The 26,554-nt window shown below is 40.8% G+C and overlaps 2 protein-coding genes across 3 annotated transcripts in view; one reads left to right on the top strand and one right to left on the bottom strand.

Annotated features, from left to right (window-relative positions):
• The window catches only part of FKBP14 (FKBP prolyl isomerase 14), a 14,653-nt gene extending 14,072 nt beyond the window's left edge, over positions 1 to 581 (bottom strand). The window contains exon 1 of the mRNA XM_029925725.1: positions 512 to 581. The gene's annotated coding sequence lies outside the window, so the exon portion shown is untranslated. The remainder of the gene's footprint in view (positions 1 to 511) is intronic.
• PLEKHA8 (pleckstrin homology domain containing A8) overlaps positions 7 to 26,554 on the top strand; it is a 56,373-nt gene continuing 29,825 nt past the window's right edge. Inside the window, exons 1-4 of one of the 2 annotated variants that reach the window (XM_029925704.1) lie at positions 637 to 720; positions 10,808 to 10,973; positions 24,198 to 24,314; positions 25,538 to 25,693. In XM_029925704.1, coding sequence (XP_029781564.1) covers positions 24,293 to 24,314; positions 25,538 to 25,693 — 178 coding nt within the window. In that variant the 5' untranslated portion in view covers positions 637 to 720; positions 10,808 to 10,973; positions 24,198 to 24,292. Of the gene's footprint in view, positions 176 to 636; positions 721 to 10,807; positions 10,974 to 24,197; positions 24,315 to 25,537; positions 25,694 to 26,554 lie in introns of those variants that run through there. The other variant, XM_029925695.1, reaches the window with a different exon arrangement.

Below are 26,554 nucleotides of genomic sequence, written 5' to 3'. Positions count from 1 at the left end.
GTCGGCGGCTCGGCAGCTCTGGGCGATGGCCCTGCTGCCGGTGCTCCTCGCCTCTTGGGGGCTGGGGCAGTGAGGGGGCCGGCGGACGACGGGAAACGGCCGCGGCGCGGCGGGGGCCGAGGGGCCGCGGGCGACATGGAGGGGGTGCTGTACAAGTGGACCAACTATCTGAGCGGTGAGTGAGGGGCGCGCCGGGCGCCGGGTCCTTTGTTTGAGCGGTGGGAGGGCGGCGTCGGACGCGCGTCCTGGGGGTCGGGGTCACGGCCACTCCTGAAAGGAGAGAGGCCTGCACGGGCCGGGGATACGTCCCCAAAGCTGTCCTCACGGGATCGTGTCACCCGTGCCGTAAGGACACAGCCTGCTGCTGGGGCTGGGTGAGGGCCGTAGCTGCCCTTTCACTTAAAGGGAAGCTACAGAATACTGAGGTTTGGGGTGACTGAAAAGGCACGACGCCCCCCGTGTCAGCGGGAAGGAGGCGCTGACTCCGCAGTGGGGTCTTCTAGGAGCCTACCGAATTCCGGCGACAGAGCTGGTCTCGCCTGACCTGCGGATAGGTTGGAAGGTTTCCAGTGAATGCCAGAGGTGACTTGGAATTCCAGAGGTGAAAGGTCCTTTTTTAAACCAAGTCCACGGTGCAAACACTCCCTTTGTCGCTTTCGTCGTCCTCTGCGTGTGGATCAAGATATCAGAATTCCATCTCAACAGTTTCAAAGCTCCAAAGTATGTGCACGGTTTTTGCTTTTCTCCCTGAGCGTTCTTTTTGTTTTACAGACTCAAATTCCCACAAAATGAAACCGCAGCAACTGTTTGTTGCACTCCGGGGCAGGATGCCTTAAAAATAGTGCCCCGCCCCCTTCCCAATGCTTGGAAGTGCGTTACTTCGTATCGTGTGAGGTCTTAACGATTCTTCCAACTGAGAATATGATTCAAAGCAAGCATTTTTTCCATTTCTGCTACCAGTGTTTAGTAAAAGCCTTCTGCATGCTAGCAACTGTGTTAGGCACCATTTTGGAATTAAACTTTATTATGGAGAATGAACTTTTAATTTTCATAGCAATGTATTTGAAACCAGAAGTAGTCCCAGTATCTCTTATAGTGGGAGTGATATATTTTCCCATCCATCGATAGAACAGGACAGTTTAAAAAAAAAAATGTGGGGGGGGCGCCTGGGTGGCTCAGTCGGTTAAGCGTCAGGCTTAGGCTCAGGTCAGATCTCACGGTTGGTGGGTTCGAGTCCCGCTTAGGGCTCTGTGCTGACAGCTAGGTCAGAGCCTGGAGCCTGTTTCAGATTCTGTATCTCCCCCTCTCTCTGGCCCTCCCCTGCTCACACTGTCTCTCTCTGTCTCTCAAAAATAAATTTAAAAAGCATTAAAAAAATAAAAAAAATTTTTTAGGGGTGCCTGGGTGGCTCAGTCAGTTAAGCATCTGACTTCGGCTCAGGTCGTGATCTCATGGTTCGTGAGTCTGAGCCTCGCATTGGGCTCTGTGATGATGACTCAGAGCCTGGAGCCTGCTTCACATTCTGTGTCTCCTCTCTTTGCCCCTCCCATGCTCATGCTCTGTCTCTCAGTAATGTATAAACATTAAAAAGTTTTTTTAAAAAGTAAATCAAAAAAATTTGTTAATGTTCATTTAGTTTTGAGAGACAGAGCTCAAGCAGGGGAGGGGCAGAGAGAGAGAGGGAGACACAAATCCAAAGTAGGCTCTAGGCTCCTAGCTGTTAGCACAGAGCCCAATGCGGGCTCGAACTCATGAACTCTGAGATCATGACCTGAGCCAAACTCATGAACTGTGAAATCATAACCTGAGCTGAAGGTGGCCACTCAACCAACTGAGCCACCCAGGTGCCCCAGGACAGGACAGTTTTTTTTAAATATTTTAGTGCTCTAGGGTAGTTGAAGGACTGATATGTCTGGGAGGATCAGTTGGCAGTGACTTTGATGAGGTTACACAGTACAGCCTAAAGTACACCAGTTGGCTATACCCAGAATCTCCTTGATCAGATAATTTTTCTTTGACGTATCTCTAAGCCCTGCGATATATGGATCTTAAGACCTTGAGTGAAATTTAGTGCCTTGTCTTTTACCCCTTTCCATGCTTTTTAACTTTATTCTTTTATCTTGAACACTCTTCCTTCTTTTCTCCCATCCCCCTTCCCCTACCTTTTTTTGGGGCGGGGGGGGGGGGGCTGCCTCACTTTTCATCCTCTCATTCTCCTTTATATAGAAAGTTTAGTCTGTGTATATAGTGCCTGCTTCCTGGTTGTTTCCCCCCCTGACTGTTTTTCTGTATCCTTCAATACAGCCGAATTTCTCTAGAAGGATCTTTTGGAATCTTTATCATGTGATGCCTGTACCATCTGTCCAGTTGGAAAAGAGTCTCCTTTTTTCTGCCCCAAGGAAGAGAAGTTAATTCTGCAAGTGGTGCTGGGTGGAAGCCCTAAAAAGGGGAGGCCGGAGGCAGCTGCCCTTATATCATGCTGCTTGTTCCCTGGACCCACATGCCACCTCACTGTGGGCTTTGTGTTCATGGAAGCCCATCACACCACTGGGTACTTTTCCTGGATATCCTTAGGATTATTTTTTAGCACAGTCTTTCATCAGGAGATGAATTTACTTTGGAAGGAAACGGTATAGCTTAGGAGGAACAAATGCATTCCAGTTTCTTCCACCCTCCTATGTGACTTAGTCTCCCGTAAGAGCATAGTGTGACTGTTAATGACAAGCTTAGATGAAGACATTAGTACTTTTTCTTCTTCTGAAGCTTGTTTTTAAAAGTCACGTATTTTCAGATCACCTGGGTGGCTCAGTTGGTTAAGCATCTGACTCTTTCTTTTCTTTTTTTTTTTTTTTTTAACATTTTATTTTATTTGACAGAGACAGAGTGCAAGTGGGGGAAAGGCAGAGAGAGAAGGAGACACAGAGTCCGAAGCAGGCTCCAGGCTCTGAGCTGACAGCACAGAGTCTGATGCGGGACTCAAACTCAGGAACATGAGATCATCACCTGAGCCGAAGTCGGATGCTCAACTGACTCAGCTACTCAGGCGGCCCAAAGTCCAACTTTTGATTTCAGCTCAGGTCATGATCTCATGGTTCATGAGATTGAGCCCTGCACCAGGCTCTCAGTAATAACATGGAGCCTGCTTGGGATTCTCTCCTCCCTTTCTTTCTGCCCCTCCCCCATGCTCTCTCTCTCTCTTTCTCTCTCAAAATAAATAAATAAACTTTTAAAAAAGTAACAATTTTTCCTTAGGATTTTGCACACAGTAATTTTAAAATACATAATAAATCCCAGCCATAATGTTTGTACGTTCTGAATTTTTCTCTAATTGATTATACCTGTTTGTGTAATTTTGTCATGCCCACAGCTTGATATGGGAAGCCTTTGTCAAAAAGCTAGGAAATCAGTTTACTAGCTGATCCTTTTGATGCTTGGAGGATATCGTTAATTTTATTCACCACCTACTGTGTGCTGGGCACTATGTTAGGCACGGAGCCAGCAACACTGAATAAGACAGACACAGTCCTGCCTTCTTTGAGCTTACAGTCTGATGGGCGAGAAAGACATTTATTGGAAGTACTTAGAAGCATGTTCCAAGTGTGTGTGAACTGGGGAGAGGGGAAGGAGACAAGCTAATTTGGGTCACTGGGAGGCTTCTCTGAAGAAAAGATTTAAGCAGAACCTGAAGGGTAATAGAAGGTAGCAAGTTGGCGAGGCAAGGCTGAGGTGCAGTTGGAGGCTGTGGGGAAGAACTTTTTAGCTACAGAGAATGTTGGTATGAAAGCTGTAAAGCAGGATAGAGACAAGTGTGTGAGGAAAGGAAAGACCTAAACGGATGCAGAGCTTGGAGTCCGGCTCCAACAAGGCTGCAGGGGTGAGTAGGAAGCTTGAAAGGCCCCTGCAGGGTCTCTCTCTCTCTCTCTTTTTTTTTTTTTTAATATTTTTATTTTTGAGAGAGAGAGGGAGAGCAGGAGCTGGGGAGGAGCAGAGAGAGGGATACAGAGGGTCTGAAGTGAAGCAGGCTCTGCACTGACAGCAGAGAGCCCGGCAAACTCACAAATAGTGAGATCATGACCTGAGCCGAAGTCCCACGCTCAACTGACTGAGCCACCCAGGTGTCCCCTTGCAGGGTCTCTTATGCTGGAGTGGTTGGAGTATGTGAAAGAGAGAGAAATGAGGAGGGTGTTTAAACACTTAACTTCGGTTGCATTTATTGTACTTTGCCAAAAACTGTAGTTATTTTGTGAGTTTCTCTTGCCTCTTTAATTAAACTGGTAGGTATCATTTACTGAAAGTTGGAAACATCGTCAAACCCAGAGAATAGCATTTATATTGCTTGTGTGAGGGTAATACTAAAAGAAATAGAAGGAGTCTCTTTTCCTAATGCACTATGCATACAGAGGGACCCTGTGCTCTTTAAAAGGAAAATGAAAAAAGAGAGAACTTAATGTGTACTTTCTTTAACAGCCCTGAGACATCCCACTTTTTAAACGTCAGAACATTGGACAGTCTGGAACTTAGGGTCACACTTTCTCTTCAAATATTAGAAGATTAAACCCAGAATGAAAAGAAGATAGATCAAAGATCTCACAAATCCCTATACTGTGTAAAACATAAAGCTAGGCATTGTATATTTGTTATTTGTATCTTTCAAGCCCTAAAAGTTGGTCAAGGAATATTATACATGCTCGGTTGTAAATTAATGCTCTGTAGTAGAACCATAGTTGAGGCATCAAAGAGACCTAAAATCTGATACCAGCTCTGTCACTGCAAGCTCCAGAGTCACTTTACCATTCAGAGCTTAGGGACTTCCTCCATAAAAATGAGATGTACCGGTTAATAAGTATAAAAATAGTAAAGGTTTAGCAATGTTCCAGGCACTGTTCTAAGCATTTTACGTGTGTTAACTCATTTAATCCATTTTCCAGATGAAGATATTGAGACACAGAAAGGTGGAGGAACTGGCCCGAGGTCACACAGTTAGTAAGTGGCTCCGGAGTCATTGCTCCATTACATAATACTTTAAAAGGTCCTTCCTGCTTGATTATTATATAATTCGAGCTGATTCATAATGCACCTATATTTAAAATATGTTGACCTAGAATAGCAGGCTCCATTTGGGGGGTGGAGGGAGGGAGTTCAGGAGTGAGGAAGACTTTGCTCAGTGTCGTGCGTATGTTTTGTCACAAGGAAATTTTCTCAGCTGTGCTGTGAGCTTTCTACTTTGCCATTTTAGGTCCCTTTCCTGCCCATTCAGCAAGCAGGAGGGCCGCTGCCCTGAGCTCTCCCCAGCTGAGGCTCCGTGGGCCCAGCCAGCAGGTTAGGGCACAGCACACTGCAATGCTTGCCGCGTTCCAGAAATAACAGAAGCTTGCATCATGCTGACCAGATGGTTGTCCGAGGTGGTGCTATGATTTTGTTTACTGCCCCCCAACACACGTGGAGGAAGGTGACTCTTGCCCGTGTATGTCTGTGCTGCGTGAACAGTGCCAGAAGCACATCTGGAATGTGAGTGATCAGAGCAGGGTTCTCGTGGTCTCCTTACCACCCATCAGCATTTTGTGTTGATGTTGCTTTAGCATCTTTATTGAGATAATAATTCACCCATTTAAAGTATACTAGTTAGTTTTTAGTGTATTTACGGAGTGCACGTATCACCACAATTTTAAAACATTTGCATTATCCCCAAAAGAAACCCAGTTAGTATTCACTCCCACCCCACCCCACCCTTGCCCTTGACAACCACTAATTTTATGTCTGTGTAAACTTGCTTATTCTAGACATTTCATATAAAGGGAAACATACATTATGTGTTCTTTTGTGACTGGCTTCTTTTACCTAGCATCATGTTTTTTGGGGTTCATGAATGTTTAGCAAGTATCAGTTCTTATTTCTTTTTATAACAAATAATACTCCATTGTATGGATACCATATTTTGTTTTTCCATTCATCAGTTGGAAATTTGAGTTGCTTCTTTTTTTTTTTTTTGGTTATTATGAGTAATGGTACTATGAATATTTGTGTCGGGTTTTTGTGTGGATGTGTTTTCATTTCTGTTGAATATAAACCTAGGAGGGGAATTATTGGGTTGTATGGTAACTCTGCTTAACAGTTTTGGGGGAACTGGGGCACCTAGTGACTTAGTCATTTAAGCATCTGACTCCTGATCTCAGTGCATGTCTTGATCTCAGGGTTGTGAGTTCAAGCCCCATGTTGGGTGTAGAGATTTCTTAAATAAACTTTAAAAAAAAACAAAAACACAGCAACAAAAAAGCACACCACACAACCAAACTTTTCCAAACTAGCTACACCATTTTACATTCTTACCAGTAATGAAACAATGTTCCTATTTCTTCACATTCTCACCAACACTCCTTATCTGTCTTTTTCTTATATCCATTCCAATGAGTGTGAAGTGGTAACTCATTGTGGTTTTGATTTCTATTTCACTAATGACTAATGATCTTGATCATCTTTTCATGTGCTTATGAACCATTTGTATATCTTTGGAGAAATGTCTATTTACAGCCTTTGCCCACTTGTTCACTGAGTAATTTTTTCATTATGAAATTGTAAGAATTCTTTATTCTGGATACAGGCTCCTTATCTAATAGGTGATTTGCATATATTTTTCCTATTCTATAAATTACATTTCAGTTTTTTAATGGTATCATTTGTAGCACAAAAGTTTTTAGTTTTGGTGTCCAGTTTATTGATTTTTATTTCCTTTTATTGTACTTTTAGTGTCATTCTTAGGAAACTATTGCCTAACTTAACCCAAAATCATAAAGATTTACTCTTGGCTTTTTCTAAGTTTTTATAGTTTGGGCTCTTATATTTAGACCTTATATTTAGGTCTATGGTCCATTTTAAGCTAATTTTTGTGTGATGAGAGTTAAGTGTCACCTCCATACTTCACATTCTTTGTGGTATCCAATATTCAACTCTTCATTCATGATTTCAGTGACAAGGCCATGGGCCAGTATATTCAAATGCTTTTAAATGAAAAGAGTTGAAGTCAGCAAGACCTGAGTTCAAAGTTCTCTGTTACTTTTTAATGCTGACACCTTGAGCAAGTTATTTAATCTCCCCCTGGGCCTGTTTTAAGATGACAGTGAGAATAATAGCCATACTAGGTTTATTTCTAAGGTGAAATGGATAACATACATGAACCTGCTAGTACATAGTTCACTTGTTAGATTAATTAGATAGCTGTTTGATTAATGATGCCAGAAAAATTGAGTTGTTGGTTTTGTTTGTATGAAAATTATGGCTCCTCATGGCTTCTGAGAGTGTATGTATCCTGAATTTTTTTTTTAATGTTTGTTTCTCTTGAGATATAGAACAAGCATGGACAGGGGAGGGGCAGAGAGCAAAGGGGAGAGAGAATCCCAAGCAGGCTCTATACTGATAGGTCTGTGCTCAACCTCACAAACTGTGAGATCATGACCTCAACTTATATCAAGAGTCAGATGCTTAACCAACTGAGCCACCCAGGAGCCCCTATCCTGAATTCTTTAAGTCCTACTTGTGGAAGTCAGAGTGATATAATCTATAAAAGAAAATATACAAATGAACCATCAGAATCTTGGAATTGACTCTGCAGTCCTATGACAGTCATTCGATTGAATGAATGCTGATTACAGATCACGTAATTCTGTGTACCACTGTAATGTTGCTTCTAGCAAAAATTAATTAATAATTTGTTAAGGAACATAAGAGATGTTAGACTATTGCCTTATTGGCACTTCCTCAAAAACAGCACCATTCTGTCCATTGATTCTGATGTGTGATGTGGTTGGAGATGTTAGGAGTGACCGTGGAGTCTTAACTCATTGATGTGGTCTGTAGACAAGGCCTGGGGACCATAGTTCTCAGACTGTACTCTCAGTATATCTGTTACCATTGCTTTGACCTTGTTTATAAGCCAGTTAAATTCCGTTAGGAATAAATTTGGGACAGAGAAGAAAACAGGCAATAGAGCTTTGATGAACATAAAACAAATGAATAGACAACAGGGAGGTCCAAAAAAATACCATGGGGGCACCTGGGTGGCTCAGTCGGTTAAGCGTCCGGCTTCGGCTCAGGTCATGATCTCACGGTTCATGGGTCGGAGCCCCACGACGGGCTCTGTGCTGACAGCTCAGAGCCTGGAGCCTGCTTCAGACTGTGTGTGTGTGTGTGTGTGTGTGTGTGTGTGTGTGTGTGTGTCTCTCTCTCTCTCTCTCTGACCCTGCCCTGCTCACACTGCCTCTCTCTGTCTCTCAAAAATAAATTAAAAAAAAAAGTACCATGGTACTTGGGCATTTTTCTCCCTGGATCCATTTTCAAGTTGTCTTCTGGAGGGTATGACAGTAGCAGGATAGATGGAAAAACGGGTAACTTAAAGAGTTAGCTAGTGAGAGGGCTGATCTTTCTCAGTATTCCTGTTACATCAAAGGAAGCAAAATATCATTTGCTTGAGAATCTACTCCATGTCCTTTAGGTAGAATTGTTCCTGTATAGTCCAATACAAGGATGACTCTGTCTTGATTTTTAAATACCAGAGCAATGGTTTCAACAATCCACTTTTAACACAGTCTGATAGCCCCCAATCAGTCTTTCACTGCGAATGAGTGGAACACTAAGCATCAAGTTCTTACTAGACCCTGTGTGGATATGAGGGATACTGTTTTGAGTAAGACATGACCCTTGTTCTCAAGGAGATAATAGTCTTGTGGCTATCTTTCTTAACTATGAAAAATGCCTTTCTAAATTAGCTGCATTCATGATTTTGCCCCTTAAGCCTCTACATGGTTGCTTCAAGGCTATGGCTTGACAAAGCTCAGAAGAGCCGCATTGCATATAGTTGGTCCCTAGGTGTAGGGGGTTAGCTCTTACCTATCATCCTCTGGTGTCTTTATTGGAATTTTAAAGGCAAATCTGGGGCATCCCTGACAGGCTGGAATGTTAAAGTCTTTGGTTATCCAGGTTGACATCACAAATGTCCTTTTGCTTTTCTGCTTCTACTGGCCAGTATATACAATGTGGACGGAGAGCATCCCTTCATCTTCTGAAGGCAGTGTAAGCAGCGAGAAGTGATATATACAGAAGAAAGTATGAATATGAGTAAGGTATAAAACTGGTCGGGGCGCCTGGGTGGCTCAGTCAGTTAAGCGTCCAGCTTAGGCTCAGGTCATGATCTCACAGTTCGTGGGTTTGAGCCACGTGTTGGGCTCTGTGCTGACTGCTAGCTCAGAGCCTGGAGACTGCTTCAGATTTTCTGTGTGTCTCTCTTTCTCTGACCCTCCCCTGCTTGTGCTGTCTCTGTCTCTTGAAAATAAATTTTTTTAAAAAACATTAAAAGAAATAAACTGGTCTAAAAAGACAGGCATATCTTTGTCAAGAAAAATGTAAGAATCCTTGGGAAGGATCCTTGGGAAGGGAGAAAGGGAGGAAGGATGAAAGAATCCTTTTCCAGGCATGGCCAGGAAAACTTCATGGAGCAGGTGGGACCAACAGGTGGGTGGAATTGACCTGGACAGAAGAGGAAGATGAGGAAACAGAAGTGACCTTCAGTGAGGAAACCAGCAGGACTAAGAAGGAGAGTTTTTTCCTGACAGCAGGAGGAAATACAAGGATGTTGTTGGGATAGGATTAGATTTGTTTAATGTTTATTTATTTTGAGAGAGACTGTAAGACAGAGTATGAGCAGGGGAGGGGCAGAGAGAGGGAGACACAGAATCAGAGCAGGCTTCAGGCTTTGAGCTGTCAGCACAGAGCCTGACATGGAACTCAAACTCATGAGCCATGAGATCATGACCGGGGGTGCCTCATGGGATAGGATTACTAAACCAAGCCAAGCCTAAGAGTTTTGAATTGGTGGGGAGTCACTTGGGGTTTCTGAATAAGAAGAAAGAACAGGTAAAAACAGTACATCAGGAAGATCCAGCTGGCCTGGCTAAAGCATGATAAGGGAGGAGGGAAAGCTAAAATAACAGGAACAAAATGATGATGGAAGGGGAGGAGAGAGGCATTATTCTCCATTTTACGGATCAGTAAACTAAGGTTCATAAGATAAATAATCGACTTACAATCACACAGCAAATAAACCTTGAGCCAGGTCTGCCTGACTTTGTGTCCTTCCCATGATTTTACACCATATGCCTCAACATGGACACAACATAACATGAAGCCAAGAGTGGAACAAAGGGTGATTGGAAAAGACTTAGTGACTGACCTGGAGGGATGGGACAGAAAGTGGCCCTCAGGTTTGGAGCTGGGGTAGTAAGAGGATACTGGGTTTGTTAAGAGTGACATTATAATCAGAAGGAAGATGACACATTAAACCTTAGATACTAAGTTTCATCCATCTCTCTCTCAGATTATAAATTGGAAAATAATGCCCAGAGGAATTAAGCTATAGGCTCAAGATGACACATCTAGAGTCTGTACTTGAACCAACATTTCCTATTTTCTTGAAGGTGATGGTGGAACATATGAGAAGCATTGCCCAGAACAAATAAATATAATAAATATCCACACAACAGAGGTAACTTACAGCAGGCTCCAATAGAAGGTTCTAAAGAGAATTATAATATATTGTAATTATAGTCTCCTCACCATCTGCATGCCTGACTCCCCAGTAGACTGTCACTCTTTGAAGGTTGGGATTGTCTTCTCTCTACATCTCCAAGTCTGGCAAATTATAACTGCTGAAAAAATGCTTTGTGCATTAATTAATGGTAAATTAAGAAGCCTGTAATTTAGCTAGTGCTTGGTTATTATCTGTTACTATTAGGGATGTCTCTTCTTCCTTCCTTCCCAGCTGCAGTGAGACTCTTACGACTGACCTGGCCGAAGAGCGCAGCCTTGCCATCCACTGTCCTGTCGGGGGCTCCGCCAGGGACGCTGAGCTCAGGGGAAGGGTGCTAATGAGGTATCATATGGCTGAGCACCCGTAGCTGAACATGGAAAACACCGAGACTGTGGAGGTCAGAGCTGAGAAACTGCTCTTTGCTTCAATTTAAAACAGTAGATGATCGCACCATTAACATATCTATAAAATACCTATAACATGATAACCGCCATATACTATATATGGGTTATGAACACAGGAACCATTTATGGTGAACAAATTAAGTCTTGACTCTCCACTTCAGAAAGATTGTTAATCCTGTGAAGAAATTTAATCTTTCTTGTCTAGTTAATTTCTCTTGTAACAGATTCTGCAAAAGAATTGAATTTCCTGTTACTTTGAATTAAGGTAGAGGTTTACAGGTTCTGAAAGCTGAAAGAAACTATTGAACTCATGCTGTAGTTCTGTAGAAAAGGAAATTAAAGCCAAAAGAAGTTAGAGACAAATTCAGCCCCTTTGCTTCTTCTCTTCTATTCCCGCTTGATTATGGTCACTAGTTTTTTCCTCTTATGTTTGATGAAGAAGCACCTTTCCTTCATTTTTTTCTTTACTTTTGGCTTAATCTTCCAGAAGAGATTAAATAGTCCCTTCTTGTGTTTTTCTGCATTTCTAAACAGCAGTATTTTATTATGGATTTTTACAAATTCACAATGTGTTCGTGTTTTTTTTTAATTATGTTTTTATTTTCTGTTAAACAGTAAGATTGTAAACTCTGGTTTCCCATAACGTTTAATTGGCAAAAATTCTGAAGAAATCACGATGGGTTTATAGGCAGGGAGGGAAGTACCCTAGCATGAGGTTAACATTTCACTTAATGGGTATCCTACCGGCTCTTTTTAAGAGTATTGTTATTGGGCCAAGATGGAGTAAGTTCACTGTAGTCTCTCTCCCACTGATTACAACTAACAACTGAACAAAGTACTCAAGCACTTCAGAACTCTGAAAAGTAAGTAATAGCAAACAGACTGGGGAGAGAAGACAAAACTTTAACAACCACCATGGGAATGATGAACACTCTTGAAACAAATGGAAAGGTATAGATCCTTAGCAGAGAAATAGAAAATACTAAAAAGGACTAAATGGGCATTTTATAACTAAAAAGTATAATATCAATATTTTTTTTAATTGCTCAGTAGATGGGCTCAATGAAATATAGATGACCCAGGAAAGAATCAGTGAACTTGAACATAAGTCAGTAGAAATTATCCAGTCTAAAGAATAGAGGGAAAAAATGAAGGGAAAGAAAATAAATAAAATCTTAGGGATACAAATCTCTACTTACAAATAAGTCCTGGGGATATAACATACAGCCCAGTGACTATAGTTAATACTATGTTGTATATTTGAAAGTTGCTAAGAGAGTAAATCTTAAAAGTTCTCATTGGAAGAAAAAAAATTTGTGACTCAATGTGGTAATAAATGTTAACTAAACTTATTGTGGTGATCATTTTGCAATATATACATAAATCCTATTGTTGATGTTAAATGTCAATTATACCTCAAAAAATAAAAAGTAAACTCAGGGACCTGGGAGACAAGAGCAAAAGGTCTAACATTTAGGCATTGGAGAAAGGAGAAGGGTAAGGAGTAAGACATTGGTGAAGAAAACAATCTTAAAAAAATAATAACTGAAAACTTCTCAAATTGGGCAACTACGTCATATTTACAAATTCAAGATATTCATCAAACTCCAAGCAATGTAAACTCAGACATACCATATATAATGAAACTACTGAAAACTAAAAAAACAAAACAAAAAACAAACCAAAACTCAAAAGCAGTTAGAGTAGAAAAACACAGTACAATAGGGAAACAGTTTCAATATCTGGTATTTCTTACCAGAAAATGTAGAGGCTAGAAGACAGAGTTTAAGAGTTAAGGCCAAATGAACACATCCTTAGATGAAGGAAAAGTAAAATGTTAAAAACAGTTCTTGAAGCTGAAGGGAAATGATACCATGAGAAACCTAAAACATCAGGATTAAAGAACAAGCAAAAAAAAAAAAAAAAGATAAATATATGTGTAAATATAATAGACTCTTTTTCTTCTTTAAGTTCTTTTTTAAAATTTTTTTAATTTTTTAAATTTATTTTTGAGAGACAGAGAGAGACAGCGTGATCAGGGGAGGGTCAGAGAGTGAGGGAGATACAGAATCTGAAGCAGACTCCAGACTCTGAGCTAGCTGTCAGCACAGAGCCTGACACGGGGCTCGAACCTATGAACCCTGAAATCATGACCTGAGCTGAAACTGGACGCTCAAGTTCTTTGATATGTATGACTGTTGGAAGCAAAAATTATAAGCTCACCGAGGGACGGGGTGTTCCTTGTATGAGGATGTGATATATATGCTGACTGTAATATAAAAGGAGACAGCTAAAAGAACTTCCGTGGTTTTAGATTTGCATATTTTACTTGAAATAGTAAAATATTAATCCTAAATAGGCTGAAAAGTTAGATGTCTATTTCTTAAGCCCTAGAGCAACTAATGAAAACATACCAAGAGACACAGCAGAAAATTCAGTGGATAAAATGGAATCATATAATACAAAAGTCGGAAAGGGAGGAACAAAGTAACCCAAAACAACAAGAAGCAGAAAATTAATAAAGCAGTGGCCTTAATTCTACCTATCTTGATATTAACTGTAAGTGGTCTAAACAGATAGAAGACACAGATTGTCAGAATGAAAAACAAGACCAAAATATATGCTGCCTTTGAGATCTTAGTTTAAATATAAAGATACAGATTAAAAATGAAAGGATATATGAACAGAGATGCAAAAATCTTCAACAAAATACCAGCAAATTTAATCCAAAAGTTTATAAAAAGAATTGTACAGCATAACCAATTAGAATTTATCTCAGATGTGCAAGACTGGTTCAACATTTGAAAATTCATTAATGTAATCCATTCTGTCAACGGACTGAAAAAGAAAAATCACATGATCATATCAATAGATAGAAAGGCCATTAACCAAATCACCATTTATAATAAAAGCTTGGTAAACTAGGAATGGAGGAAAAGTTTTAAAGAGTATTTTTTTTTTTAATCTAGAGTTAAAAGGGGCACCTGGGTGGCTCAGTTGGTTAAGCATCTGACTTTGGCTCAGGTGATGATCTCACGGTTCATGGGTTCGAGCCCCGCATTGGGCTCTTTGCTGACAGCTCAGAGCCTAGAGCCTGCTTTGGATTCTGTGTCTCCCTCTCTGTATGTCCCTCCCCTGCTCGTTCTCTGTCATTCTCTGTCTCTCAAAAATGAATAAATGTTAAAAAATTTAAAAAAGTAACAGGGGCGCCTGGGTGGCTCAGTTGGTTGAGTGACTGACTTCGGCTCAGGTAATGATCTCACATTTGTGAGTTCTACCCCCATGTTGGGCTCTGTGTTGGCAACTTAGAGCCTGGAGCCTGCTTCCAATTCTGTGTCTCCCTCACTCTCTGCTGCTCTTCCACTCATGCTCTGTCTCTCTCTCAAAAATGAAGACGTTTAAAAAAATTAAAAAAAAATTTTTTTTTAATCTAGAGCTAAGTTGAGAGTAACTCAGTTGAATGTCTGACTTTGGCTCACGTCATGATCTTGCAGTTCTTGAATTCAAGCCCCACAGTGGGCTCACTGCTGTCAGCCTGCCAGCAGAGTCTACTTTTGATCCTCTGTGTCCCTGTGTCTGGCCCTCTTCTACTTGTGCTCTCCCCAAAATAAATAAATATTAACAACAACAACAAAAAAAAAACCCTATAGCTAACATCATACTTTAGAATCCAGAAATTCTAAAATCAGGTGTAAAGCAAACATGTCTCCTCTCATCACTCCTCTTTAGCATCATGCTGGAAGCCCTTGCTTATGCTGTAAGGCAAGAAAAGGAAATTAGAAGTAAATAGATTTGGAAGGAAGACCTAAAACTCTTTGTTCACAGGTGACATGATCACCTATGTAGACAATTTGAAACAACTAACTAAAAAAGTAGAGCTAATAAGCAACCACTGCTGTCTTATATACCAACAATGAATGAGTGGAATTAGAAATTTCAAGCACAGTACCATTTACATTTAAACCCCCAAAATGAAATACTTGGGTATAAACCCAACAAAATATGTATAACACCTGTATGAGGAAAACTGTAAAACTGGAGAATTAAATCTAAGAAAAACCATATAAATGAAGAGATATTCCATGTTTATGGGTAGGAAGACTCAATATTGTCAAGTTATGAGTTTTTCCCAACTTGATCTATAAATTCAATGCAATCCCAGTCTAATGTCCTAAGAAGTTATTTTATGGATGTCAACAAATTGATTCCAAAAGTCATTTGGAGAAGCAAAAGACCCAGAGTAGCCAAAACTATCTTGAAGGAGAACAAAGATGAAGGACTGATGCTACCTGACTTAAAAACTTAATGTAAAGCGGGGCACCTGGGTGGCTCAGTCGGTTAAGCATCCAGCTCGGCTCAGGTCATAATCTCGCAGTTCATGGGGTTGAGCCCCATGTCAGGCTCTGTGCTGACAGCTAGCTCAGAGCCTGGAGCCTGCTTCAGATTCTGTGTGCCCCTCTCTCTCTGACCCTCCCCTGCTCGTGCTGTCTCTCTCTGTCTGTGTCTCAAAAATAAATGAAAAACATTAAAAAAAATTTTTTTAACTTACTGTAAAGCTATAGTAATCAACAATTGTGGTATTAGTAATAGGACAAATCATTGGGGAAAAAAATAACCAAGAAGCAGAGCCACATAAATACAATCAACTGATTTTTGACAAAGAAAGAGAGACAATACAATGAAGCAGAGATAGTGCTGGACCAACTGGATACCCACCTGCAGAAAAAATTTATCTAGATACAGACCTTACAGCCTTCACCAAAATTAAAATGGATCATAGACCTAAGTGTAAAACATAAAACTGTAAAACTCCTAGAAGATAACATAGGAGAAAACCTTAATGACATTGGGGCATTTTTATGCCTTTTATTTATTTAAAAAAATTTTTTTAAATGTTTACTTATTTTTGAAGGAGAAAGAGACAGAGCACAAGTGGAGGAGGGGCAGAGAGAGAGGGAAACACAGAATCCAAAACAGGCTCCAAGCTCTGAGCTGTCAGCACGGAGCCCGATGTGGGACTCAAACTCATAAACTGCGAGATCATGACCTAAGCTGAAGTCAAATGCTTAACCGACTGAGCCACCCAGGTGCCCCTATCCCTTTTTAGATATAATTCCAAAGATGCATTCCATGAAAGAAATAGTAAGGTGGACTTTGTTAAAATTTAAAACTTTGGCTCTGTGAAAGACAGTATCAAGAGAATTAGAAGAAAACATCATAGAATGAAAGAAAAGACCTGTGAAAGACATCAGATAAAAGGACTGTTATCCAAAATATACAAAAACCCTTAAGACTCAGCAGTAAGAAAACCAACATAAAAATGAGCCTAAGATCAAAAGATATGAAAAGACACGTCTCCAAAGAATTCATCCAGATGGCCAACCGACACATGAAAAAATATACAACATCACTCATCATCCGGGAAACACAACTCAAAACCACAATGAGATACCACCTCACACCTCTCAGAATGGCTAACATTAACAACTCAGGCAACAACAGATGTTGGCGAGGTTGTGGAGAAAGAGGATCTCTTTTGCACTGCTGGTGGGAATGCAAACAGGTATAGACACTCTGGAAGATAGTATGGAGGTTCCTCAAAAAATTAAAAATAGAACTACTAGGTGTTTATCCAAGGGATACAGGTGTGCTGTTTCAAAGGGACTCATGCATCCCAATGTTTATAGTGGCACTATCAACAATAGCAAAAGTATGGAAAGAGCCCAAATGTCCACTGATGGATGATGGATAAAGAAGATCTACTCAGCAGTCAAAGAGAATGAAATCTTGCCATTTGCAACTATGTGGATGGAACTAGAGGGTATACTATGCTAAGCGAAATTAGAGAAAGACAAATATCATGACTTTACTCATATGAGGATGTTAAGATACAAAACAGATGAACATAAGGGAAGGGAAGCAAAAATAATATAAAAACAGAGGGAAACAAAACAAAAGAGACTTTAAATACAGAGAACAAACAGGGTTACTGGAGGGATTATAGAAGGGGGGTGGGCTAAATGAGTAAGGGGCTTAAGGAATCTACTCCTGAAATCATTGTTGCACCATAGGCTAACTAACTTGGATGTAAATTATAAAAAATAAATTATTAGATTGGGAAAAAAATGAGGCTAAGACTTTTACAGACACCTCACCAATGAAGATATATGGATGGCAAATGAGCTTATGAAAAGTAGCTTCATATCGTATGTCGTCACAGAAATGGCAGATTTAAGCAACAATGAGATACTACTACATACCTATTAAGAATGGCCAAAATCTGAAACACTGACACCACCCAATGCTAGCAAGGACATGAAGTAGCAGGAGCTCTCATAAATTGAGAATTCAAAACGTACAGCCAGCCACTTTAGAAAAGTTTGCAGTCGCTAAATTTTACCCAAAAGAGTCAAAAACGTAGGTCCACTCAAAAACCTATACAAGGATCTTTAGAGCAGCTTGTTCATAATCGCAAAACTTGGAAGCAACAAGATGCCTTTCAGGAGGTGAACAGATAAACTGTGGTACATCCAGACAAGGGAACCTCCTTCAATGCTTAAAAGAAGTGAGCTGTCAAGCCATGAAGAGGCTTAATTAGTCAGATTTATTGAAAAGGCTACATACTGAATAATTACAATTATGTGACCTTCTGGAAAAGACGAAACTATGGAGACAATAAAAAGAGCTGTGGGAGATGGGGGGGGTTGTGGTGGGAGATGAATAATGGATACATATACATTTGTCCCAACCCACAAAGTGTATAGCAGGAAGAGTGAACATTGAGATAAACTCTGGACTCGGGATTATTGTGATGTGTCAATATAAACGGTAACAAAATGTACCATTCTGGTGAGTGATGTTGGGAAAGGTTAGGGTATGGGTCGGGGGTATATGGGGAGTGTCTGTACCTTCTTCTCAGTTTTGTTTTAAACCTAAAACTGCTCTGAAAAATCAAAGTCTTTTAAAACATTTTTAAAAAGGATAGGAAAAGAGACCATGAAAACACTAATCAAAAGCTGAACTGGCTGTATTAATATTAGACAAGGTAGATTTCAGAACAGAGAAAATTGCAAGGGAAAAGGAAGACCCCGTGTAATTATAAAAGGGTTAGTTCATCAAAAAGATATGGGAATCCTAAATATGTATATATCTAAAAATAGAACATCAAAATCTAGGAAGCAAAAACTGATAGAACTGAAAGGAGAAATTACAATCATCCTTGGAAACTTCAACATTCTCTGTCAGTAGTCCATCGAACAAGTAGACAGTAAATCATCCAAAGATACAGAGATCTGAACACTATCAACTAACTGACCTAATTGACATTTACAGAGTGGTCCCTTGAACACCAGCTGAATACTGTATGTTTTTCAAATGCACATGGAACATTCACTAAGATCAGCCATACTCTGGGCTATAGAAGAAACCCTGCCCAATTGAAAAGAATGCTCCTGTCTTTTAACAGAAGTAAACTAGAAATCAATGACAGAAAGATGTGGGAAATTCCCAAAGATTAGGAAATTAAACCAGATGCTTCTGAGTAATCTGTGGGTCAAAGAGGAAGTCTTCAAGAAAATTGCAAAATATTTTCCACTAAAATGAAAACACAAGAGTGGTTGTCCAGGGGTAGAGTGTAGGGAGAGGACTTGACCACAAAGGCGCAGCACAAGGGAATTTTGAGGGGAGGATAATGGAATTCTTCTGTATTGGTTACGGTGGTTGTTAGAGGATTACACATTTGTCAGAAGTCAGAACTGTTAACCCAAGAAGAAATTTCACTGCATGTCAATTTTAAAAGATTTTTAAGAATTTAAGCATAGGGTCCCCAGAGCATGTGATTCTTGTTCTCAGGGTTGTTGAGTTCAAGCCTCATGTTTGGGATAGAGATTACTTAAAACCTTTGAAAAGAAGAAAGGAATTTCAGTGTCTTTTTAATGGAGTACAGCTGTTGTTAGTGGTATGTTTGGATGAGTTACTTGTCACAAGTCTTCTGAGTAAGGGGAGTTACAGTATTTTTCAGACGTAGGTGTGACTCATAAGTAATCACTTTTTGGTTTGGATTTTTAAAGGAATAAGAACATCTCTAGAAATTTTGATTTTTAAAATGGTGGTTGTGACATTAAGAAGGAAGAAACTATAGTATAAAGTTAACCTGAGCTATGCTATTTTCGATCCAAATATATGTACATTTTTTCAAGAAAACTATGCTCATTGAAAAAAAATCCATATTCAACGTTAGCTGAGCTGAATAAAGTGAATTTTGCAAACAGTTGCTGTCAATGAAGTATAGATTAAGTATAAAAAGACATTGCACTGTGTGAGAAAAGAACAAGCTGGTAACAGTTTTGGAATAATGATCGTCCAATCTTTAATTTCTTTGAATAATGTTTTATTGTTTCAGAGTATAGGTTTCAGACTTCTTTTGTTTAGTTTATTCCTAACTATCATTCTTTTTAATCTTATTGTAAAAGGAACGGTTTCCTTAATTTCACTCTCAGTTCATTGCAAATGTATAGGAATACAATTGATACATGTAAAGTGGTCTTCTATCTTGCAACCTTACTGAATGTATTTATTCTAATATTTTTTTTAATTGAACTCCTTGGGTTTTTGCTTTGTTTTGTTTTGAAATATATAAGAGCATGTCTGCAAATGCAGGTAGATTTGCTTCTTCTTTTCCAATCTGGATACCTTTTATTTCATTTTTTACCTTAATTGCCCTGGCTAGGACCTCCAATAAAATATTCAATAGAAGCAGGGAGAGGAAGTGTCCTTATGTTGTCTCAGGGGAAGAACCTCCAGTCTTCTGTCTTTAAGAATGTTAATTGTGAGGGGGTTTTTAGGTGCTCTATCAGGGTGAAGAAGTTCCCTTCTACTCCTTGCTTGTTGAGAATTTTTTTGGTTAAAGGATGTAGTTACATTTTGTCAAGTGCTTTTGCTTTTTCTACATGTAGTGAAGTTGATCATGTGAGAGTTTGTAAATTTTTTATTTAGGAATAAATCCTATTTAGGCTTAAAGTTTAAAAGGGGGATATTTGTTGGCTCATTTAACTGAAAAAGTTCTTATCTACGGGAATAATATGGTCTTATTGCAGTGTTCAAAACTGTCATGGGATTTGCTCCCTTTCCCCGCCTCCCTCAGGTCCTCCCACCCCCATTCCCTCAGTGGGTGAACCGTGTTTCCATCTGAGTGGTGGCGGAATGACAGCTCCAGGCAAATATCTCCAAGGCCATAGCAAAAAGAGGCAGTCTCTGTTTTTTTTCCGCCTTTCTCCAGACCCAGCCAAAGTGCCAGATTTACCTCTGGTTGGGTCACTTGCCTGTCTCAGAGTGTATCATTGAGGACGGGGCTGTGAAGCTCCATTTATGCCTGAATCACGTGCCCCACCTGCAGCTCCCCCGCCAAGCTACATGGATAGAGTGTGGAGAAGGAGTTCAGTGACAGAGATGTGCAGGGTGGGTGCCAGGTTGCCATAAATAAATGTCCACTGAAGTTTCTATATGAAATAATCCAGGATAGTGCAAAGTATGTGAAATTGGCATTTAAATACTTTTATTTCCTTACTCCATCCCTGGCAGAGGTAACTTCTATAAGCTAAAACTTTTCTTTGCTCATTGAAATTTCTTGTCTAATCCCTGGAAGCAGGGAGTTTGGCTGACACCACATTCCGTCTCCAATAAAGAATGGCCAAAAGAAGGTGGGGTTGGAAGTGGGGTTAGACAGGGAAATTAATCCCTTGGTAATCTAAGGGAGCAGGGACTAGTTATATCCACAGTTTTCAGCTGCTTATTTGTTACCTTGAATATCTTATTTCCAAGTGTACTAGTAAGGGTTCTTTAGAAAAACAGATCCAATAGTATAAATAACTGTATATGTATTAAATACATGTATGTATGTATGTATTTGTAATATATGAAGGGACTTATTATAAGAATTGGCTCATGAGGTTATGGAGACTGAGAAGTCCCACGACCTGCTGTCAGCAAGCTGGAGAACCAAGAAAGCTGGTGATGCAACTCGGTCTGAGTTCAAGGGCCTGAGAGTTGGGGGATGAATGGTGTTAAATCCTGATCTGAGTCCACAGGCCTTAGGACACCAGTGTCCCAGGGCAGGAGAAGATGAATGTCTTAATCAAGAGGAGAGAGCAAATTCTCCATTCCTCTGCCTTTTTGTTCTACTCAGGCCCTCAGTGGGTTGGATGATAGTCACCTGCATTGGTGAGGGCAATCTTTACTCAGTCTATTGATTTAAATGCTAATCTCTGCCAGAGACACCCTCACAGACAACTTAGAAAAGTGTTTTATCAGCTATCTGGGCATCCCTTTGCCCATCAAGTTGAAACATGAATAACTATCACATCAATCAAAGTAACTGCAGATTAATTTGAAACAGGAAGTGGATTAATGGCCTCTTCAACCTTGCCTCTTTTCTCACACAGTTATCTCTGAGCTGCACCTGAGCTGGGCATCGCGAAAGAGCAGTGCGTCCCAGTCCTCCTCTGGACTCGCCATTGCTCGGCCTGTAAATTTCATATAATGGGAATGAGACTTCTGTGGTCTCTTAATGTGCCTTCTGAATCCCAGTAACTTTATGCTCTAAAGAAAGGTTATTTGGGGTCATGGTTTTTATAGTTACAAACTACAGGATAAAATACCGATATATAGAAGTTCCCCTAGTATAATTATAACTTCTAGGCAAATATAGAACCTGTTACAGGGAAGCTGCTGTTTCAGTTGCTATTACGGCTCACCAGCAACTTTCAAAGCCTGCCTGCAGCTGTGCTGTGTGCGTGCTGGGGGAGAGGGGAGCTCTTTCACTTTTTCCATACTGTAAGATAAACCTGGGTTAGTGCCACGGTTTTTCAATTTGTAGACATTTTTTCACATTTCAACAGCTGAAATCAGGAAGCAGAATCAGCACCATGTCATTGATTAATGACCAGGTATTTTTTTTTTCTTGTGTTAAACAAAATAATGGTATGACTTAAAATTGATGGTGTGTGATGATTAATTTTATTTATTATTATTATTTTTTAAATGTAAATCCAAGTTAGTTAACATATGATGTGATGGTGAATTTTATGTGTCAGTGTGCCTGGGCCGTGAGATGCCTGGACATGTGGCCAAACATCTTTCTGAGTGTGTCTGTGAGCGTGTTTCTAGATGAGACTGACATTTGAATTGGTAGACTGAGTTGATTGCCTTCCCCAGTATGAGGGGCTCTGATCTAATCAATCCGTGACCTAAATAGAATAAAAAGGCTGGTAAAGAGGGAACTCCTCCTGCCTGACCGAGCTGGGACACTGGTCCTTTCCTGCTTTCTGACCAGGATGGAAGCACAGCCCTCTTGGGTCTCTGGCCTCTTGGTTTGTGTGAACCAGTCACCGGACATCTGTACCTAAGCAGCCCCTGGGACTCTGCTCAAAGCTTTTACTGACCTTCTCTCTGTCCGCCTCCAACCACAGAAGAGTTTCATGAGAAAAATGTATCCCTAAAGGGCGATAGCATTTCAGAGAAAGAAAAATATATATTTGACTGAGGAGACTGACAAGGCTTATGCAGAAATAGTCAGAGATGACATTTTAGAAAGACGATCCAGCTCAGGCAAAAACCCAGAAGCAGGAATATAGTAAATAAGTTTGGGTTGCCTAGAATATAAATTGGTGAGAGGACTAGATAAGATGTATATTTCAACCAAATATGGTTTGTCCCCTGAAATTCTCCAAAGTAAAAATCGTTAAGCCCTTGAATGTTTTAAGATTATTTTGGTACAGTGGATCAATACTAAGTAATAAGTCAAAGTTACCTTCTCCTACGGCTCATATGACCCCGCACAGGCTTATTTGCACTCTGTAACTCTCTATGACATTGAAAGGACTGCAGGACACAGGGTTACAAGAGCACCTGTCCCTGTGGGCCCAAACAGACCAGGATCAGCCATTCACTGCTGACAAAATCCAAAGACAGAGATGAGTAGCAGTGGCACAGGAAAGGAATTTATTTCAGTGAGGCCCACACTGGAGAGACAGTGGACTGGTATCTCAAAGACTGTATCCATAGTACTGAAAATACTTGTGGATTTATTATATAAGGAAAATACAGGAAGAAGGTCGGTGGGTACCTGTGCTGGGCAGTAAAGGTCAGGTCAATCACTATCTTGGGGTCACTTGCACAGGGTCTTGCTGGAGTCAGGGCAGTAGTTAATTGCTTGAGGAAGTAGTTTCATTTCCCATCACCAGAGGCTTTTGCCCGAGTTAAGAGATAAGCTAGAAAGAAGAATGTAATCAGAAAGTACAAACTGACTGAGCTCAGAATGGAGGTGGTTGAAGTCCTCTTTCAGAGCAATATAATCTTTTGCCTTATTTCTAAGCTTGGGATAATTTTTCTTAACCATAGGAGAGGAGAGCATTATGAAAATGATAACATTCATGGGGTGCCTGGATGGTTCAGTGGGTTAAGCATCCAACTTTGGCTCAGGTCATGATCTCGTGGTCCATAAATTGAAACCCCCCCGCATTGGGCTGTGTGCTGAGAGCTTAGAGCCTGAAGCCTGCTTGTGCTCTGCCTATATTTCTCTCAAACATAAACATTTGAAAAAATAAATAAAAATAAAATGATAATGTTCAGGAAGCAATAATCTTTTATCTTAAAAAAATAAAAAATCATGGGTGCCTGGTTGACTCCGTTGGTTGAATGTCCGACTTCGACTCAGGTCATGATCTCACAGTTCGTGGTTCAAGCCCCACATTGGGCACTGTGCTGACAGCTCAGAACCTGGAGCCTGCTTCAGATTTTGTGTCTTCCTCTCTCTCTGCCCTCCCCATGCTTGCTTGCTATCTCTCTTTCTCCAAAACTAAACATTAAAAAATTTTTTAAATCAGAGATTACTAGTTCTATATTAGTGGGGGAAAAGGAATAAAATCATTAGTAATCCTATTAACTGGAGAATCATTACTGTAATCCTGATCCTTGCAGAATTCTTCTATACATTATGTGACTAAAAATATATGCCCCTATGGGTGTTTGTTTCTAATTTTAAAAATGAGACCATGCATCCTGGTATTTTCTAACCTACTTCTTTCCCTTGGAATTTCTCCTGGAATTTAAGCTCCTTGGAGCTGGGACCCAGCTTCCTTTATCAGGTCCCGTTCCTGGGTCCTGGGACCCACCTCGCATGCAGGCCGTAATTGAGACTGTGCTCTTGCTTCTATTTTCAGGGTGGCAGCCTCGATGGTTCCTTCTCTGTGGGGGGATATTATCCTACTATGATTCTCCTGAAGATGCCTGGAAAGGTTGCAAAGGAAGCATCCAAATGGCGGTCTGTGAAATTCAAGGTGAGAAACCAAGGCATTTCTAAGTTTTCTTTTTCTTTCTGTCTCCCCCACAAAATAAAAAAAGGACTGGCCTCTGCATGCCTTTCGCTGCTATTCCTGTAGTACAAAGGTACATAGTGTTATGTCCTGAGAGAAAGCCTTACAAATAAGACCAGAACCGCAGAGAGTTTTTATAGAGAGGTTGTTTAAAAGGTATCAAAATAAATGAGAGCAGTGCACTTCACCACACATCTAGGGCTCACCCTTTATTCACTTGCTCACCTGAAGCCAGGGACTATTTGCAAAGTTTATGTAAGTCTTTTTACTGCAGCATCAAACACTTCTTGTTAAATCAGGACACACACACACACACACACACACACACACACACACGTACCTTCTCACCACCACCCCATTACTTAAAATAAGCAAACGCATGAAGACTTGCAAATGGCCTTTCCTTCTTGGTTTGGGAACATCTTGAGACATGCTGAGAAGATGAGGCTCCAAAACAGATTAAGATACTTTGGGGATGTGGTAGGGGTGAAGGAGAGTGTGGTTTGCTTATTTCTTCTCCTGAAGGTCTCCAAGGCAATTCTCACACTTTTGATTTAACTTGTGAAGGACAGCAGAAAAGGAAAAATAGTGTGTTCTTAATTGCTTTCCAATAAATACAAGAGGATACAGAGGCACACCCTCACTGGCATGCAAGCCTCAGAGCAGCACACTTTACACACACAAAAGAGAGATGCCATCTCTATTCTGATAAGAAGAATTGAGTGCTTCTTGTTCAGTCTTGGCGATACCTTGGAGCCAGCCAGTGTTTTTCCTTTTCATCAGCAGAGGCATCTAGGAAGAGAGAAATAAACTAGGGTAGGTGGTAAGGCTGGCATCCTCCCATGGAAGAAGCCTTTAATGGCCAGCACCAGTTGAGCTCAAGAATTTGGGTGGTGTAGGGTACCAGCTAGAGCTCTTCTAAGTTTCTTCTATCTTTAATTTTTTTAAATGTTTGTTTATTCTTGAGAGAGAGAGACAGACAAAGCATGAGCGGGAGAGGGGCAGAGTAAGAGAGGGACACAGAATCTGAAGCAGGTTCCAGGCTCTGAGCTGTCTGCACAGAGCCTGACACAGGGCTTGAACCCACAAGCAGCAAGATCATGACCTGAACCGAAGTCAGATGCTTAACTGACTGAGCCACCAGGCAGCTCTTCTAAGTTTCTGACCTCCCTCTGCCTTGCTCCCAGTTCACTCTGTAGATAACACACGCATGGACCTGATAATCCCTGGGGAGCAATATTTCTACCTGAAGGCCAGAAGTGTGGCTGAGAGACAGCGGTGGCTGGTAGCCCTGGGGTCAGCCAAGGCTTGCCTGACAGACAGCAGGACCCAGAAGGAAAAAGGCAAGTATTGATTGTCCTGTAGTCTGGGAACTTGAGGAATCACCCACTGGCATCTCTGGGTTCCCATATTTGTATCTTGCCTCTGACCACCTAGCCAGCTTTTTGTATCTTGCAAACGCCATGTGCCTGTGGAATTTAAATCATAGTCTGCATCTAACTCCTCTCCCTTAGCATTTTATAATAGAGTACAGGCTTTGGAGCCAGATACAACTGGATTCAAATCATGGCTTTGTAGATACTGGCTTTTGACCTTGGGCATAGGTCACTTAATCTCTCTGATTCTCAGCTTCCTCATAGTTTAAAAAGACGTAAAAACCTTCATTAGAAGGATTGCCATAGACTTCATAATTACATGAAACTGCCTAGTACCCAGTCTGGCACAGAGTTGACCTTTGGTAAAGAATAGCTGAGCCTTGGATCAGGGGCTTTCTGCAGTAGGACTCCACTCCACTGCCCCCACCCCTTTCCCTGGGGTGGTAGATATTCAGTTGTCAGGTTGTGCTGCTTAATGCTCATTAACTGGACATCATTAGGTCTCCTGAGAAACATGGCACAGCTTTCTACGTGGACTGTGGGAAGAGTGCCAGGGCTTACTGCCTGAGCCCTAACCACCGCCTTCCCAGCCCCCTACCCATGTATACACACCTAAAGAGATTGGCAGGAGACCGGGGCGGGGGGGGGGGGTATCGTGGCGGATGTACTTTACTCTTCAAGTACACACAGTAAAATGGCCTCTTCCTTGGCTGTTTTATCAGTGCTACGTCAGGAGCAAATTCTGTACACTGTCAGCTTTGACTCAGATCCGGTTGTAACATGCAGCTTTTTCATGGGACCAAATACAGAGGTGATAATGACTAGCTG

Source organism: Suricata suricatta, chromosome 2 (genome assembly GCF_006229205.1).
Source record: "Suricata suricatta isolate VVHF042 chromosome 2, meerkat_22Aug2017_6uvM2_HiC, whole genome shotgun sequence".
Taxonomy (NCBI): Eukaryota; Metazoa; Chordata; class Mammalia; order Carnivora; family Herpestidae; genus Suricata; species Suricata suricatta.
This window is presented reverse-complemented; position numbering and strand designations above follow the sequence as displayed.